This window comes from Sinohyriopsis cumingii, chromosome 9 (assembly GCF_028554795.1).
Source record: "Sinohyriopsis cumingii isolate HCF-2022 chromosome 9, ASM2855479v2, whole genome shotgun sequence".
NCBI lineage: Eukaryota > Metazoa > Mollusca > Bivalvia > Unionida > Unionidae > Sinohyriopsis > Sinohyriopsis cumingii.
The window spans coordinates 8,289,930-8,306,118 of NC_142969.1; the positions used below are offsets into that span (position 1 = coordinate 8,289,930).

The 16,189-nt window shown below is 36.0% G+C and overlaps 1 protein-coding gene across 1 annotated transcript in view; it reads left to right on the forward strand.

The window, feature by feature from the left end:
• The first annotated feature begins 12,795 nt into the window (after window positions 1-12,795).
• LOC149791239 (uncharacterized) overlaps window positions 12,796-16,189 on the forward strand; it is a 90,581-nt gene continuing 87,187 nt past the window's right edge. Inside the window, exons 1-2 of the mRNA XM_089969725.1 lie at window positions 12,796-13,012; window positions 15,449-15,658. Of these exons, the coding sequence (XP_089825851.1) occupies window positions 12,874-13,012; window positions 15,449-15,658 (349 nt within the window). The 5' untranslated portion in view covers window positions 12,796-12,873. The remainder of the gene's footprint in view (window positions 13,013-15,448; window positions 15,659-16,189) is intronic.

Sequence of the window (16,189 nt, forward strand, 5' to 3'; positions counted from 1 at the left end):
ATTTATATTATTGATGTCATGCATCTATAATTATTTATGTGTTGCATTATAAAACAGTGCTATTTTTATCTTTATTGGGTACGTTTTAGTTAAGGGAGTATGCTAACTATTGGTATGTAACAAATGAACGTATTGCAAATAAAATTGTAAAATATCCTGAAAAACGTTTTATTGGTACTATATATATGGATGAAGAATAAAATCTGCTATCGTTAATGAGTGATGACCACACAATCTAAAGGAACGAATTTGGGAACTAGGATGTTTTTATTTCTAATGTTTCTTTATTTGATGCCATTTTCACCGAATTAACATTGTTAATGTATTCATCGCTGGTAGTTTTACTCTCTGAACAGTACTAAGACTATATTTAGATAGTATCTTGATATGATAATTGTGCTAAACTTTTGAACATCGCTGGTGCGTGCTTTCTTGATGTAGCATTCTAATTGGCTGTAAGGAATTCATCTGGATATGTTAAAAATGTGCTTGATATTGCCTGCGTTTGTATGTAGTTTTATTAAGGTAGTTTGTTTTATTAAGGTAGTGTGTGTCTTTAATAACTCCAATGACTTAGAGTTTTCACTTCTTTTTGTATCAATAACTCCAAAGGTGTTTTGTTTTAACTTGTTCAATATACGCTGTTCTTCTCTGGATGACACAGATGGGGCGATAAATCGTAGCATAAGTGTAAAAAGTTGGTTCATCCATCATCATCCTTAAGGGCCTAATTTGTGGAGTGAGATTTTTATTAAACAATCGATACAAATCATGGCAGTGGGGCGTATTTCGTTTTTACAATCCCTGCCAAACATCTGCGAAGCGCTGGGATAATGTTGCTGCCCTCGTACGTAGATTTGGCAGACCATCCTTCTCTGACTAAGCTTCAGATGTCCTTCTCCAACACTATTTGGATAATCGTAATGAATCTTCTTGTACTACCTGCTTCGATGCTCAGTGATGATTTGCTTATGTGCATTGTCCAGTTGCGAAGAAAATGGTTTTGTGTGGGTGAGGGTGGGGTATGTATGAGTTGGTTTCCTTGTCACGTATCCTTCAGTACTACCTAGGGTATTGTATGCGGGCTATTTTCAGATGGATAAGTGATCGTTGTAGATGCTGAGTAAAGGCACATTTGGAAAGATAACATACTGAAATATTATGGACACCGTGTGTTGGGAAAAATTAAGTTATAGATCGCTTTCATCTACATATCTTTGTGAATTTAATACATACGTATAACGTAGAAACGTGATATATGTAGTCACACACTATATCTTTTTTATCTTTCCCATTTTTTTTACCTATTTCTGAAACCAAAATTTCAATGAAAGATACTTGGACGACACTGAGGTAGCCATCAGTCCATTCACGCTGCATGTGAGACTCAAACTGATTGAGCTAGCTATGCATTAGGCACGAACTGAATCCACTGCTTTACATAAATGTTGTTGAAAATATTGTCTTAATTGTTACAGTTAGGTATATTTTCAATCGAGATTTTCATTCCTATTCTTTCTATAAAGTTTTGTGGAGTTCAATACATCTTTCGTGATAAGGTACGTGGCTGGTGTAGGGTACCAATAACGATTTATTTTTTCATTCCGTTTCGCCTTGGGGAAAACAGTCCGTTTTTTTACCTTCTTAAAGAGAGGCATTTGGAAATTTTCAACTGTATCGGCTTTTGTGCCTCACAAATATGAAAACAGGCATGCATCATAGCACGAAATGTACATGAAGACAGCGTAATAAACCGGTAGAGTAAAGATCTCAAGTTTGGAAAAAAGATGGTAGCGGAATGTGCCGTACAGGATGAGGGAGATTGCAGCATGGCAGCATGGCAGAGTAACCGAATGTGTGGCTTGAAGTACACAATAATAAAGGGAAAGGAAACACTCCCACTGGGATCATAACTTCTTAGTGGGAGATGGGAAAATTAGTCAAACATGCACACTTTGGCAAAACAAAGAACAGCAGATAATTCAACCTCAGTATAATGACAATAATACAGTAATCCTAGTGAAAGTAATGTTTTGTTTTTCGGGAATTGCCAGTACACAAATGGCAATGTATATAAGCAATAAAACCTTTGATATTTCGGAAAGATTAGTTTGATCTCTAAGGTTTCCTATAGTTAAATTTGCTTGCACGGGACTGAGAGGTGTCAACAGATAAGAAATGGGGAGTTTTCTCGCTTGATCTTGAGAGTCACACGCATATAGAACAAAACACAACTAAACATTGTTATGAATTAAATTTATATATGCAACATAGGGCAACACATCCAAGTGTATAATCACTAGTGCAGCAGATTTGGCTGATCTGATCATATCACATCACACAGAATGGAAAATATTGATCTTTGGCTTGGATTTTATATGTTTTAATACATTTGTATATGAAAACAAATGCGCATGTTGCCTTCCTCTCATGTGCTCATGCATCCTAATCTACTCTGTCATGCACGATACAGAGAAATGGATGGAACAAGACCATACATAGAATGACAATAAGATATCCATACGCTTAATACAGATTAAATCATCGAAAGCGCTTTTCTTCCTTGTTTAAAGATGAGTAACAACACTGCGGAAATGTTAAATGAAAGTGATAACGGTTATTATCCAATAAACTGCGACATACACACGCTCCTTTGTTTAGCACATTAACTTTACTTGAGTCAGTATGACGTGTTTGTTACACAACTATGTAGGACGAAAAGGACTAGGGAATGTTTTTAAGAGCACCATTGGTCTTCCGTTAAATAGTAAATAGGTATCTTTAAAACTTCATCTTCATAGACACCGACTGATTTTCATTTTGTTTTCACACGTGGATTAAAGCACATATATGCATGTACATGTATGCGGCATTTTATTACTGCGACCCTTCCTAGTTAAATGTGCCTATCAATCTGCCTTGTGGATACCATACAAGAAACAGGCAAGTCAGGTCGGCTGCAATGATGTGGCCTTGACCTGAGAAAGTAACAAGCAGCATCTCCCTCTCTCTCTGCCTATCAGTATATGTATGTATGTATGTTATGTTATGTATGTATGTATGTATGTATGTATGTATGTATGTTGTTGTTGTAGATTTTAACGCCATTTTTCAGCAACGATAGGCTATACATGGCGGCCAGTATTAATGTTGGAGGAACAACCCGGGAAATCCCCAGAAAGAACCACCCACCCTCTTGAAGCTACTGGCAAGCTTTCTCACAGACCCACATTGGCCGAATCCGAGACTCGAACCCACGCAGACAGAGATGGGATGGCAGTGATCCGGAACGGAGAGCGCTTTAGACCACTTGGCCACTCGGGGCTCCTGTATGTAGGTATATATGTTTTTTTTTTGTATGTATGTATGTATGTATGTTTGTTTGCATGTATGTATGTATGTATGTATGTATGTATGTTGTTGTAGGGTTTAAATCCATTTTTCAGCACACGTTAGGCTATACATGGCGGCCAGTATTAATTGTGGAGGAAGAACTCGGGAAAACCCCGGAAAGGATCACCGACCCAAGAGAAGCTACTGACAAGCTTTCTCACATACCCACATTAGCCGAATCCGAGACTCGAACCCACGCAGACAGAGGTGAGAAGGCAGTGATACGTAACGGAAAGCGCTTTAGACCAATCGGCCAATGTATGTATGTATGTATGTATGTATTTATGTATGTATGTATTGATTGATTGATTTGTGCATGTATACATGAATGTATGTATACATGAATGTATGTATTCATAATGCTGCGTTAGGCATTGCTTTCTTTTCTGTTTTTTAAATATTAGATTTCAAGCAGTATGCGATCTTTTTTTACAACTACACAAATCTTAATCTTTCAGAGAAAGCTTGTAGAGGTAAATGACTAATGTTTCAGCAACGGAACTCTAAATTCAGTCATTTGTATTGTTAAGGCGTTTAACGTTTACAAATGGGAGAAGAACAAGTTATATACAGCAATGATATACGTCTGGGAATAGAGAAATCGAGTCGGTATAATGAGTTACAAAGCAAAGATTTTACAAATGTGATTCGCCTCATATAGCATCACAACTTAATACAAAATTGCCAGTCCATAAACCATACCATTTTAGCATAGCGTGTGTGTGTGTGTGTGTGTGTGTGTGTGTGTGTGTTGTATGCGAACAAATATTAATGCTTTGGAGTTCAACTTGTATCGAGTACATCATAAACCTAAAGGGAAGGCAAATTTAATAAAGATATTAAAGAAGAGACGTATACAGGGATAGGCTGTCATTTGGATTCGCAGAATGCAGTAAATTTAACCTCTGCATTTTTTATCATGCTTTCACATATCAACAATTTCTGTTAAATGGCTTATTACACAAAACAGAACTATTTATAATCCAGATTACGCATTTTGAGTATGTGGCGTTTAGGTCACCTGTTCATAATCCCAGGTCGTAACACGTATAATACAGGGCCGAGAAACTAATGATATAAACAGAAGCGCCAACACAAGCATCATTATATACCTATTCTGGAAATAAAAATCACAAAATAATGTTTAGATAAAATCTACACACCTGATGTCAAAATAAATGCAGAAGTACTTAGTTTATATTTTAGTTCACTGAAACAGTATAAGTGGTGCTTGTCCGAATAAGTGTGATTTTGCTAATAAAATATCATAGAAAACTAGATGTATATTTAATTGCAATTTTGTAATATATCATGAGCATGAACAATGCAGATCCACGATATACGGATCGCTGTATCATGATGTTGATATTACATATTCTAACTACACTTCAGTATGTCTTGATTTAGTTTGGTTATGAATTATAATCAAGGCTAAAACATGTCCAAAACATTTTAATGTCATTTCTCGAAGACTTGTAAATTTATAGAAATATCACCGTCCATGGATATTATGAGTCATATTTAATGTGTAGGGTTGCTCTAGCAGAAAGTTCATATTTCCACGATCTGATGATAGTATTTTCTTTTCAGACATCAGTCACTGGATCAGACATAGCAATGCTTCTATATTCCAGTATGTCAGATATTTGCTTTAGTTGTTTGATAGATACGTAGCTGGGCCTATTCGTCTCTGTGTAAATTTGTATGATATGTCACTTGTACAATATCGCATGCGTCGATGGCGTTTTCTCGCAACATCTTGATTGTTATTTTCCGTCCAGAATATATGGCACTTCTTCCCAGTAGAGCAGCCTCTGCTACCTTTTCTATTCCTACATTTTGCGAGCGAGTGTACTACCAGATGCAAATATCAACAGCACGCGATTAAGGCTGCTTTTGTCTGATTTTGATAGAGTGTCAGGAGCTAGAACTGGGGGTTGGGACGGCACGCTGCGAGGAGTCATCTCTGGAATTAAAACAAGGTTTACTGAACATCGTTCAGGCTTCTACGATGTTTGATCTAAACAGTGATAAAACGGCCTTACATTCCAGTTATTGTGTTGGTCTTTATATATCCTTCCCGATGTAAAAGTAGTATTTTATACCCTTATATTCCTCAAATATAAATACACTCTTAGCAGCACCTTGATCTTACATGTGAAAATTGTATTATGCCATGAGCCTATTGGGCCAAACACTTTCCTCTTGTTACAGAAAGTATTTTTAACATGTTGTCTTGTAACTCTCTTCTTCTTGGCATAACTATGTTTGTACTTTCATACATTATTTTCAGTGTTAAAAATAAATGTACCAATCAAACATTAGGGTCAGGAATGCACATTGCTCATTTACTAGGATGTATGTCGTAACACGATGCACGCGTGCTAGATGAATAACACGTATTCATCTCACTGCGGTGATGTATATTGATCTAAATAAACTACCAATGTTTGGATAGATTTGACCTCTATCTTGTTTACCCTCGTTCTAAACAATTACATACTAAATAAGGGGGGATCTAGCAATTAATTTTTATAACAATGACATTATCAATTTCCTTATTACAGGCAGAAATTTCCCTTATTTTTGGCACGCACACAACCAAAATAAAAATATTTAAAAAGGTTTACCTGCATATATAACAGAATACAGCTAAGCTTGTTAAACTCTGTAGGTGTATGATGATTCACATCCGCAAATTTCCACTTAATAAAAGATTTGATAAAGGCTTTCATGTTTCGTTTTAATCAAGTTGGTTCGTTTCACGTTAGTGCGTGTGTTATATTTTCGCCTTAAAATGCGTTAACTTTTCCAATAAATGTGCGGAATTTCAAAGGTGTATTGAATATACAAATATAACCGGGGAGGATTTTATTCACATAACAATTCCAACCCATTATGCTGTCTAAGACTGCACAACAATTATGACGAAAGCCTTAGTCTTTATAAGGCGTATTGTTAAGTTAATTCCATCGATACCATAAGGCCAATAATAATATATTTATTATTGCCATACTTTTAAATTATTATTATTATTATTATCATTATTATTATTATATCCACATTTGTTGTACTCGTCTATATGTATGTATGTATGTATGTATGTATGTATGTTTGTATGTAAGTATGTATGTATTTGTGTATGTATGTCCATTTTTCATGTTTGACGTTTGACACGTATCTGTAGGATCTATGTTTGGTACGGTTTTTAATAAGGTGACCAGAACTTTAATTTCAGTATCAAGAATAAACCTGTTTACGAGTTTGGAGAATCCTTTTTTTTTCTTTTTTGATAATTGAATCATGTGATTAACCACTGCGGTTTACGTCACGTAGGATAAGTAATCAGGTTTGTCTTGTCGGGTTAAACTGCGTCTTCACCTCATAGTTGAGCTGTGAGCATGGATATAATTTGAGAGAAATGTAGACTTATATTCATACCTAACTTCCGATTTCCAAATATTGATTTTCTTATAATAGCAATCTCCAGATTGTTAAATATTATTTATGTTTACCTTCAGCTTAAACCTTTATTTCAATTATGTATTGAATGTACAAATGCTCATATTACTTGAGAAAAGCAACAATTTCATTATTGTGCCTTGAATAATGCCATTGAGATTAAACATTTGTTTATATTTCAAAATATTCAGGGTACATTCTCATAATCATGTTCTCTAATTCATTGGAAATACTCTATTAAATGGGAATTGTGATAAAAACATTCGGATAAATGTGCCTTTAGTTAACAATACTGTAGTTCCTCTTAAATATTCTTGTTTCAAGTTAGATAATTCTTCTATGTGTTAATTTGTACAAAACCTATTGTCTTGTTTGAGACCATATATTCGAGATAATATGCATCGTTTAAATCATCCAGCACCATGCTTGCTTTATACTTATATCGAATGGGAAATTTCGAATAACAATGACAAATTCCTCCAAGGTGCACAGTTGCCAACGACAAGTTCTAAATTAAATGATTACAAGACATAGCTCAATCCTAAATATATTAAATGGAAGAGATTCAGAAAGTGCTGGATAACGTATGATCCAGTAAATGAGGTAATGTTGTGCAACCATTGGTTGTGAAGGCCAATAAAATTATTAGATCAAGACATTTAATTTCATTAGTAAACTACTTCAGAATATCTGTGGCTGTGTGGTTTTGTGTGCTGAAGTCTCCATTGGTCGTACCTAATCTTTTGAGAGGTCCAAGCACATTGATTTAATAACTTAACCATGCGACCTACACTTCTGGGTTATGTTTTTCTTCATGCCTTCAGTAGCGTAACTGATCTTTGTAGTGCTGCTGTAGATATTGTCTAAGCAACTGGGGTACATATTAGGGCGCAAACTGGTGAGGTAATGCAGGTGAACTTCTCCCAATAGATCGATTGAGCAGAGATCGAGAATATTCATTTGTTGGTTGGCAAATGCAACATTTTCTTCAAAAGGAAACAATATTGCGTAACTATAACGACTAAACTTCCAGAATGGAGACCCATGTGTTGCGGACCTACTGGTATTGTATGTAGCTCATTCACTCTGCATTTTGAACTAGCGTTATAATAACTTGGGAAAGGATTTAATGATAACTGTTTATGTGAGATGAAAAACTAATTCAACTCAGATTCAAACGTAAAGGGCTTTAGCCACGTCAAACGACATGAGAGATTATATTTAACAAGAATATGAGAAAACGTGGATATATCGAAATTGGTCAGCAGGTATGTGATTACATTGCGGAGCTATTATTTATCTGCCACGATTGTGATAGGGGATACATTCGTGTCTTTATAGAGAAATAAAAAGACGTTATTTGACGGATAATACAAGCTGAGAGCGGTGTGAAGTAATGGAGATGACACCAGTCATTTTCAACAAACTGTCTCCCCATATATGTCTTCAAAGTGGAGGATCTTTAGTTCTTGTGACCCTCTCTAAAACTACAAACGCCTTTTCGGAATATGCCTGAAATGGACCAGGTGTGAAGAACCGGATTATCTGGGCGTAGATGCACTAGTGCCGATCTCGACGTTTTGAAAGTTGTGTTGGTCGCTACTACTTGTTCAGGTACGTCTGTCCATCATTCAAGCCGCACGTTAATCCTAGATTTTTATTTCATGTTCGTAGGAAAATGAGAACTATTTGTCAGTCTATGTCCTTATTTCCTGAATTATTTTCATCATCAAGACTGATGACGTTAAGGCGTATGCCTCATTGCCTCCTAGTGGTTGAATCATATCGACGGCACATGCTCCTAGGTTAGGAACAAGGTGAAGAGACGGAATGCCCTATAGGGTACAGACACAATGGAAGGTTCAGAATAGACAATTCAGTTTTCGTCACGTTTATACTCATTGGCCAGGAAAATGTCCAGGTAAGGAAGGTGTCCGGCTTGAATATTTTTTGATTCTGGAAGCATCAATAAAGGTACCCACCTAGAGGTTCGGTGATTCGTCACCCATTCTCGCATAGTCGAAATGTGACTCACAAACCGAATTGTCTGACGTTTTTGCTACACGTGTTTCCTTGCATGCGTTGCGCCCACTACACTGATTATCCACATTAAACGAAAAAAGTAAGTTTCTTCAGGTCTTTATCTTTACCTTCGTCGAGGACCTCTGGGTTCTCCTCGGCGGACGTCTGTAACTGGCATAATACGTCACCTAGCTTCTTAATTAATTTCCAACGCCAACTTCTTGATTGAAGCCTGATCCAACGCATTAACCCTATTTAGCATGCATGTTAAATGAAAACGTTATGTTGATACGCGATAATGATTACATGCCTAGACTGACATAATGCTGAGTACCTACTTCTCTGTTCTGAATCTTCATCACATAATGAAGCGAGGATGTCTCTGCCTCTTAGTCATGACCTAAAACTACGAATGGGCCTAATGAAAGGTCGTGTAAATGGTATAATATCCCTAATATGCGATACATAACATACTTGGGTGATGCCGTCTGAAGCGGTATATTGAAGTATGCGTCCACATATACTAGTTGCGTCACGCTGAAAGATGAAATGTATTTGCCATCTCCATCATGAAACGGAGTAACATAAATTGTTTAAGTATGTTTAGATCGATCTCAGTTTGACCGGGAGCATCGGCCGAATTGCAACTTTCACATCCGGCTTCATGCTTAACATTTTCATCCACAGGCTGGGCAAATTATACTTATAAATGCTGCACCACACAGCTGCGTGTAGGCAAGTTTGACTGCTGACCTACACGCATCATTAGGGGAGTGATATTTGATTGTAAGCCCGCGCCCTTCATGGGTTTGGCACTATTTGTCTGCAAACAATCATGTATGGGTTCTAAAGGCCGTCAATAGTACGATTGCAATACATGATTTTCACATCTGCTAGTAGACAAAAATTCGATTCAGCTTCTTTAGTGGTAATGGCTTGTTCATACACACTTTAAATGTTTGATTGGAATCTCATATGGCCTCTACTCTATGCACGGATATACTGGGTAAAGTAAAGTGAATCACTCTCAGTTAGTGTAAAGGTCGCGTAGGTTGGGGTGGGATGTTAATTAGCATGCTCATAAATATCCCAATGGTCGTGAATAACAGCTACTGCATATCAGTCTCCAAAGACTGGACAAATCCAACAATCATCATAGAGTAAGAATCCTAATGAGATCAAGGACGAACGTCATCAAGACATAGAATCTCTTACCGCAGACTTACCAAAAGCAAATAAGCTCATCAAACTTGGTCACTTCAACATATTAGATCTAGATTATACAACCGTACATGGCCAGATGTCATTGGTAAATTGATGATGATAATTGGGATTTGATCATAACCTACACACTAAAAGCAAACTCGCGAATGAGATGTTAATTTATAATCTGATTGAAAACTGATTAAATCTGACACCAAAAAGGTGCGCATGAATTCCGATAATGGGTTTTACAAAATGATGCGCACTGAATTAAACATCTGATATGAAGGAAATGATAGTGTCACTAACTGGAAACTGAAACAAGTAATCAATAAGACCTAATGAATGGACATTGAACAAATAAGACTGCTTATGAATGTATAAAATACGATGATGGATGTTAAGAAATTAAGCAACTAAAAGAATGCTTAATAATCATTAAGGGTGATTTTATTATGGATTTACAAAATATGTATATGTTAATATTCACCAAGGGTGAAAAAAGTATATAATATGAAAAAATATGAATAATATTTGATAGACATTTAGGACGTATACACGCACACACACACAGAGGAAGAAAGTGCTCAGAAAACTCAATATTGCAAACGTGAAATAATAGAGGCATTTATCGAAGCACTTTGCACTAAAAAGAAGAATTGACGGCAACTCTGAGGATGTCAAAAAAACGTATCATTCTTTAAAGATTCGTTGTGATCAGCCGCATCCAAACCCTCGGTTTGCTAACAAAAACATTGCTCTGATGAGAATGATGTTCATATGCAGTGATTACTGTAAAAAAAAAAATCAGCTCCAAACGGATTTTTCAGAAGACTTATTTCATCAAACTAAATGGGCAGAATACAGCAACCTCAGTATGAATGACCAGTCTAATTTAGAGATCATACAGAATCGTCGCTGAACGAGAAGTCAGACATGAATGACTAACAGAGCATACGTCTATGACTCTCTGATGCTTTGAGGGCAATCTTCTTCGGGTTATACAACCGAGGAACATCTCAATTGCTGAATACTGAGAAGGACACAATGCTCACTGAAAAAGACAGATGTTACAAAGATGAGCAGAACACTTTCATACAGCCAAGTTGCAACTATCTGTCAGGGGAGAGGTAATCGATCGACTCTATAAAAATGAAAAACGCCAAATCACTTGCTAATCCGAGGAAGCATAATAAAACAGAAAGTAACTCTGCTGTCAAATGGCAGAGTACCTGGAGAGGAATTTATGCCAGCAACTATCTACAAAGCTCGCACATGGCACATACATTTCCTGACTGTACCAGTCAATGTGGACACTGGGTGTATAATCCATTGTCCACTTGTACAAGTGGAAGGGGCAACACAGAAATCCTGCGATAACCATTAGACCATGTCCTAGCCGTCAGTAACCTATAAATTCTAACCATAATTATGCTGAATCACCTTGTAGTCATATTTATTGACTTGACAAAACCCTTTAACACAGACAGTTGTAGTAACATTTGGAATTGTCTTGCCTGGTGAATTTCATCTGAAAGGCTTGTTGATTCCATAATAGAATTCCCGCACGAGTCGTATACTAAGGTGAGTCATCTAAATCATTATGTAACAAATGGAATCAATCATGGCTGTAAGCCGGTAAATATTATCTTCTGATGAAAACTAAGAAACTGATGAAAGAAAACAAAATATATTAAGCCGATGTGAAAATGATGTCAGAATGATTATTGTACTTGCTAAAATAAATTAGAGGATGTGCTGGTGTGTTTGAAATAGCTTTATTACATTAATAATTTGCAAGTATAATGGTCTGATACTTAACGGCCCTTATCGTACTTAACATTCAAATAGATTCGCATCGCCATCAAGTTTTTTATTTTTCGCTCTCTCTTACATTTGCGACAATGAGTTCCTTTTACCAAATATAAACTGGAGGAGTGACAAACTATCATGCACACTGGAGACCAAATGTTTGTTTAACAAATAATGTACGTTTCAATCCATGACAATTTCTTGTTTACCATTCTTATATTTGAGCAGCTCTTATTTATGTGCAATTTCATCTTCACCCTTTTTAAAAGATCCACCCACTTGAATCGTTATCCATCTTTTCTCCACACAATTTTGTGGTACTTCCCAATGCAAGTATTTAAATAAATAAGAGCAGTACCTAACAATCTTGTACTTCGCTGAGATTATAACTCCTCAATATAATCTCTAAAAAAAAAAAAAGAGAATAATACTATATCAACGGCTCACTGGAATATAATTTACGTATCTGGAATTGGTCACTCGATCCACCACCTGGTGATAGACTACCCAAGACATACAAATACAAACATACATAAACGTACGTTATGTATTTACGCATCACTATCAGCTTTGTAAATGGAGTGAGAAACCTATATTGATATCATTCGCCGCATTCTGAGGTAAATGATAAACTTTTTCATAATCGTCTTCGTCGTTGGTCCTATCGTTTTCTTCATTATCATTTTCGTCAACAACAACAATATCATCATTATTTCTATCATCATCATGAGCAAATCTAAGCATGAAAACACTGATACAATTATACATATACCAGTACAACATTCCATTACCACAATCCGGATTGAACTTTTCTAATCATTGTCACATATATAAAGACAACCCTACGTCGTATTTAGGTATAGCTACAAAACGGAAGACAACACCAGAAAGTTATGAGCTCTTTACTTCTTGCTTAAATCTGAGTAATAACACAGCCGGACATGAGACATGTAAGGACTACCAGTAATTGTACAGGAAAAGATGACATATACATGCAATGTTGTTAAGTACATAGCTCTAACATGCATTAACATTACATGGCAGTTGTTTGGTACACAACAAAGTGGAACGAAAATGACTTTGGGATTACTGTACATCACGATTAGTCTTCTTTTAAATGGTACGTATTAACATATACAATTTTATCTTCCACAGACACAGAGTGATTATAATTTGTAAATATGGATCAATGCACCACGTGCATGAAGGCTTCCCCAGTGAGTGAATGCTAAAAGTTACGTACAAGTTTTATACCTATCAACATCTCTGTATACTAGTAGTCTCTATCAGAATGTGTTATATGCGCATATATATATATATATATATATATATATATATATATATATATATATATATATATATATATATATATATATATATATATAATATATATATATACATACACACACACATATATATATATATATGTGTGTGTGTGTGTTTATGTGTGTGTCGTTTACTTGAGCAATATTTTAACCCTTTATAAGTAAACTTGAGGCATTACTTCCTTAATTAATTTTCGGAGTTTGATTTAAAACACTTGATCACTTCATGTGCAACAGTATGACATTATGCATAAGAGTATGCGCTTATCCCTATTTTAGTGCTCAAAGGTATTATATTTTTTTTTATCCTAGATACAAATGGCTTTAACTTTAATGGTACACTTGGTTCAATCAGTGTCATCATGGACGCCAATTTTAATATATTTTGTTTCATCTTAGAGACAAATGGCTTAAGTTTCAGCAATGGTACACTTGGTCCAATCAGTGTCATCATGGACGCCAATTTATATAGTAAACTTTAATATGGATCTAAATGCATATTTGTTCATAATAAAAAGTTGGAAGTGCGCTCTACCATAATTCAACCTCTGTATAGCACAATGGTAAAACTGATATACTGACAGACACAGAGAGAGAGAGACAGAGAGACAGAGAGAGATGTGGTGGGATGGGGATGGGGGTTGGGAGACTTACCATAAAGGCATGTATTTATTTCTCACCCCGTCCTTACGTTTCTTTGTTGGTCGATTAGCCTGCTGTCTCACCAAATATTGGGAGAGAATGTCTGATGGGTTGACAGTCCTTTGGATAATTTAATGTTAAATTATGTTTGTAGAACCTTATTAATGTGTTTGATAAAAAAGAAGATTAACACATAAGTATTACATAGTACAGTATGTGTGTTCCTTCTAACCAAGGAATATCTAGCGATAGCAACTTTGTATTAGTGGTATCGAGAACACTCTAATGTATACACATAACCGTTACGAAGACCCGTGTTCTTGTAGGTTACTTGGTTTTCTCTTTCTCTCTCATTCCTCATATTTTCCCGTATTTTGTCCGTTATTCATTAAAGAGAGATCTCGAAAGGAAAGTAGAGCGGATTTCGACGAACTTGTGTACCGTGTTTATGTCATTTACAAAAGGGGTCTTGTTTATATTTTCCCCTTTTTTTATTACGTCTCTAATGATTATTCAGTAAAAATTAGTTACTCATTTAGAGAGTATAGAAACAATATTTGATAATAACCTACAGGTGAAACAATATTTATATATATGTATTAAAGCCCCAATGCCGCCAATTAACATACATTTCACAATTCTTACAATCTAACTAAGGTTTGGAATTAAGGAAATGATTTGTTAAAACAAAGCGTTCTTAGAAGTAATTAGACTGTAAGGTTTAAACGACTTTCATATATTCAGTTTAGAATTAAGAAGTGGCTCCACTGAATTCAGCCAATGAAGTTACTTGTTATTCCGCTCCTATTCTGCAGTGATCCATATGTAGTTGACGTGGTACATTCCATAAATTCCGCTAATCACTAACAACATTAGCACAGATTGATTCGATATGGAATTAGGAGAGGCATGTCAATTTTTCGTAAGGAGATCTGAGACGAAAAAACATAAATTAGATACAGTTAAGACTCATATTAAAATTAGCAATCAGATGCTGCTCTAGAATATACACCGACGGCTGAACTTGGGGTGAACACGATTCGACAAATCGGTTTAATTCGTGCAGATGTGGAGAATAGCTGAGAATCTCTGTTCGATGAGACAGCTCCTGGCTCACAATGTGATGAAACTTTGATATTGACTGCTCCTCATGGAACACGACTATGTGTAGGACCGATATATGTCAAAATTCAGTATTATTCAGACGATGTTATTTACTACCTTTTGTACGTAAGGGCGGCATTGGATTCTTAATGCGCTATGGGCGGATCATATTTTGATGCACCAACAGTACTGGTATATCAAATTGCTGGATACCAACACTTTTAAGGCCTTTTGTTTAAAATATAGTTTCAATTGGTCGAAGTAAGAGTACGTTCGAGTGAAGACATATTCTTAGAAGAGTTAATGACTGTGTAGGCATGTCGGATACGCACGGGTGCATGGTTTAGTAGATAAGTGGATTGGAGAGTGCTAGCAGGGCGATGGGAGCCGTAACACAAGGATTCAAATCTTACCAGGGCTGAGAGGAGGAACGACACAAAGTAGTGGGATATTTTTGCATCTAACTATACGTCTATCCATTACAGATCAAGTTCAATCGGTATTTGAAGTCATCGAGTCCCCAAACCAATTATCCTGGAAGACAGCCTTACACCATTGTAACAATAGCAGAATCAATTTTACTGTTGCCGTCCCTCCTGTAAATTTAACAAGAATGAGAGTTATAGACAACATCGCTTTGAAAGGAGAAGCTTGGGTTGGCTACTTCCAGTCATATGAACATTTTCGTTTCATAGGTAAGATGCAATCACACTAGACGGAAGGTAAGATATAATAAAAACTAAACATCATGCCAAGTCCCATGGGTATTTTTCACCATATTCTTCATTGTAATCGACAAACAGCCTTTGTCAATGGCAAGCTCAGGTAGACAAGTTTGCTACGTTTGTGACCCGCTGGCGAGAATCAGGTTAAAACTTATAAATCAATTCATGAAATTGCTAAGTTGTATGCATGTTTATATCATTGATGCCATCTGTTATAAATTGGTATGGCGGTAAAATAAACGGAATCGGATAGGATTCGAGATGTCTTACGTCCGCATGGAGTGGACTACTATGGTCATTAGCTCGACTACAGATTGGCTTCTATGTAAGATATGATTAAAATAAATATTGAATCTAATGCTTCCGCAGATTGTAAGAGCATTCATATGGATTACTATAAGACTGCTACGTTGTATGCAATATTGATTTAAATATCCGAACCTCACCAATAAATAAAGACAAATTATTTACCTTAGTGGAAAGCCATAATACGTAGTATAT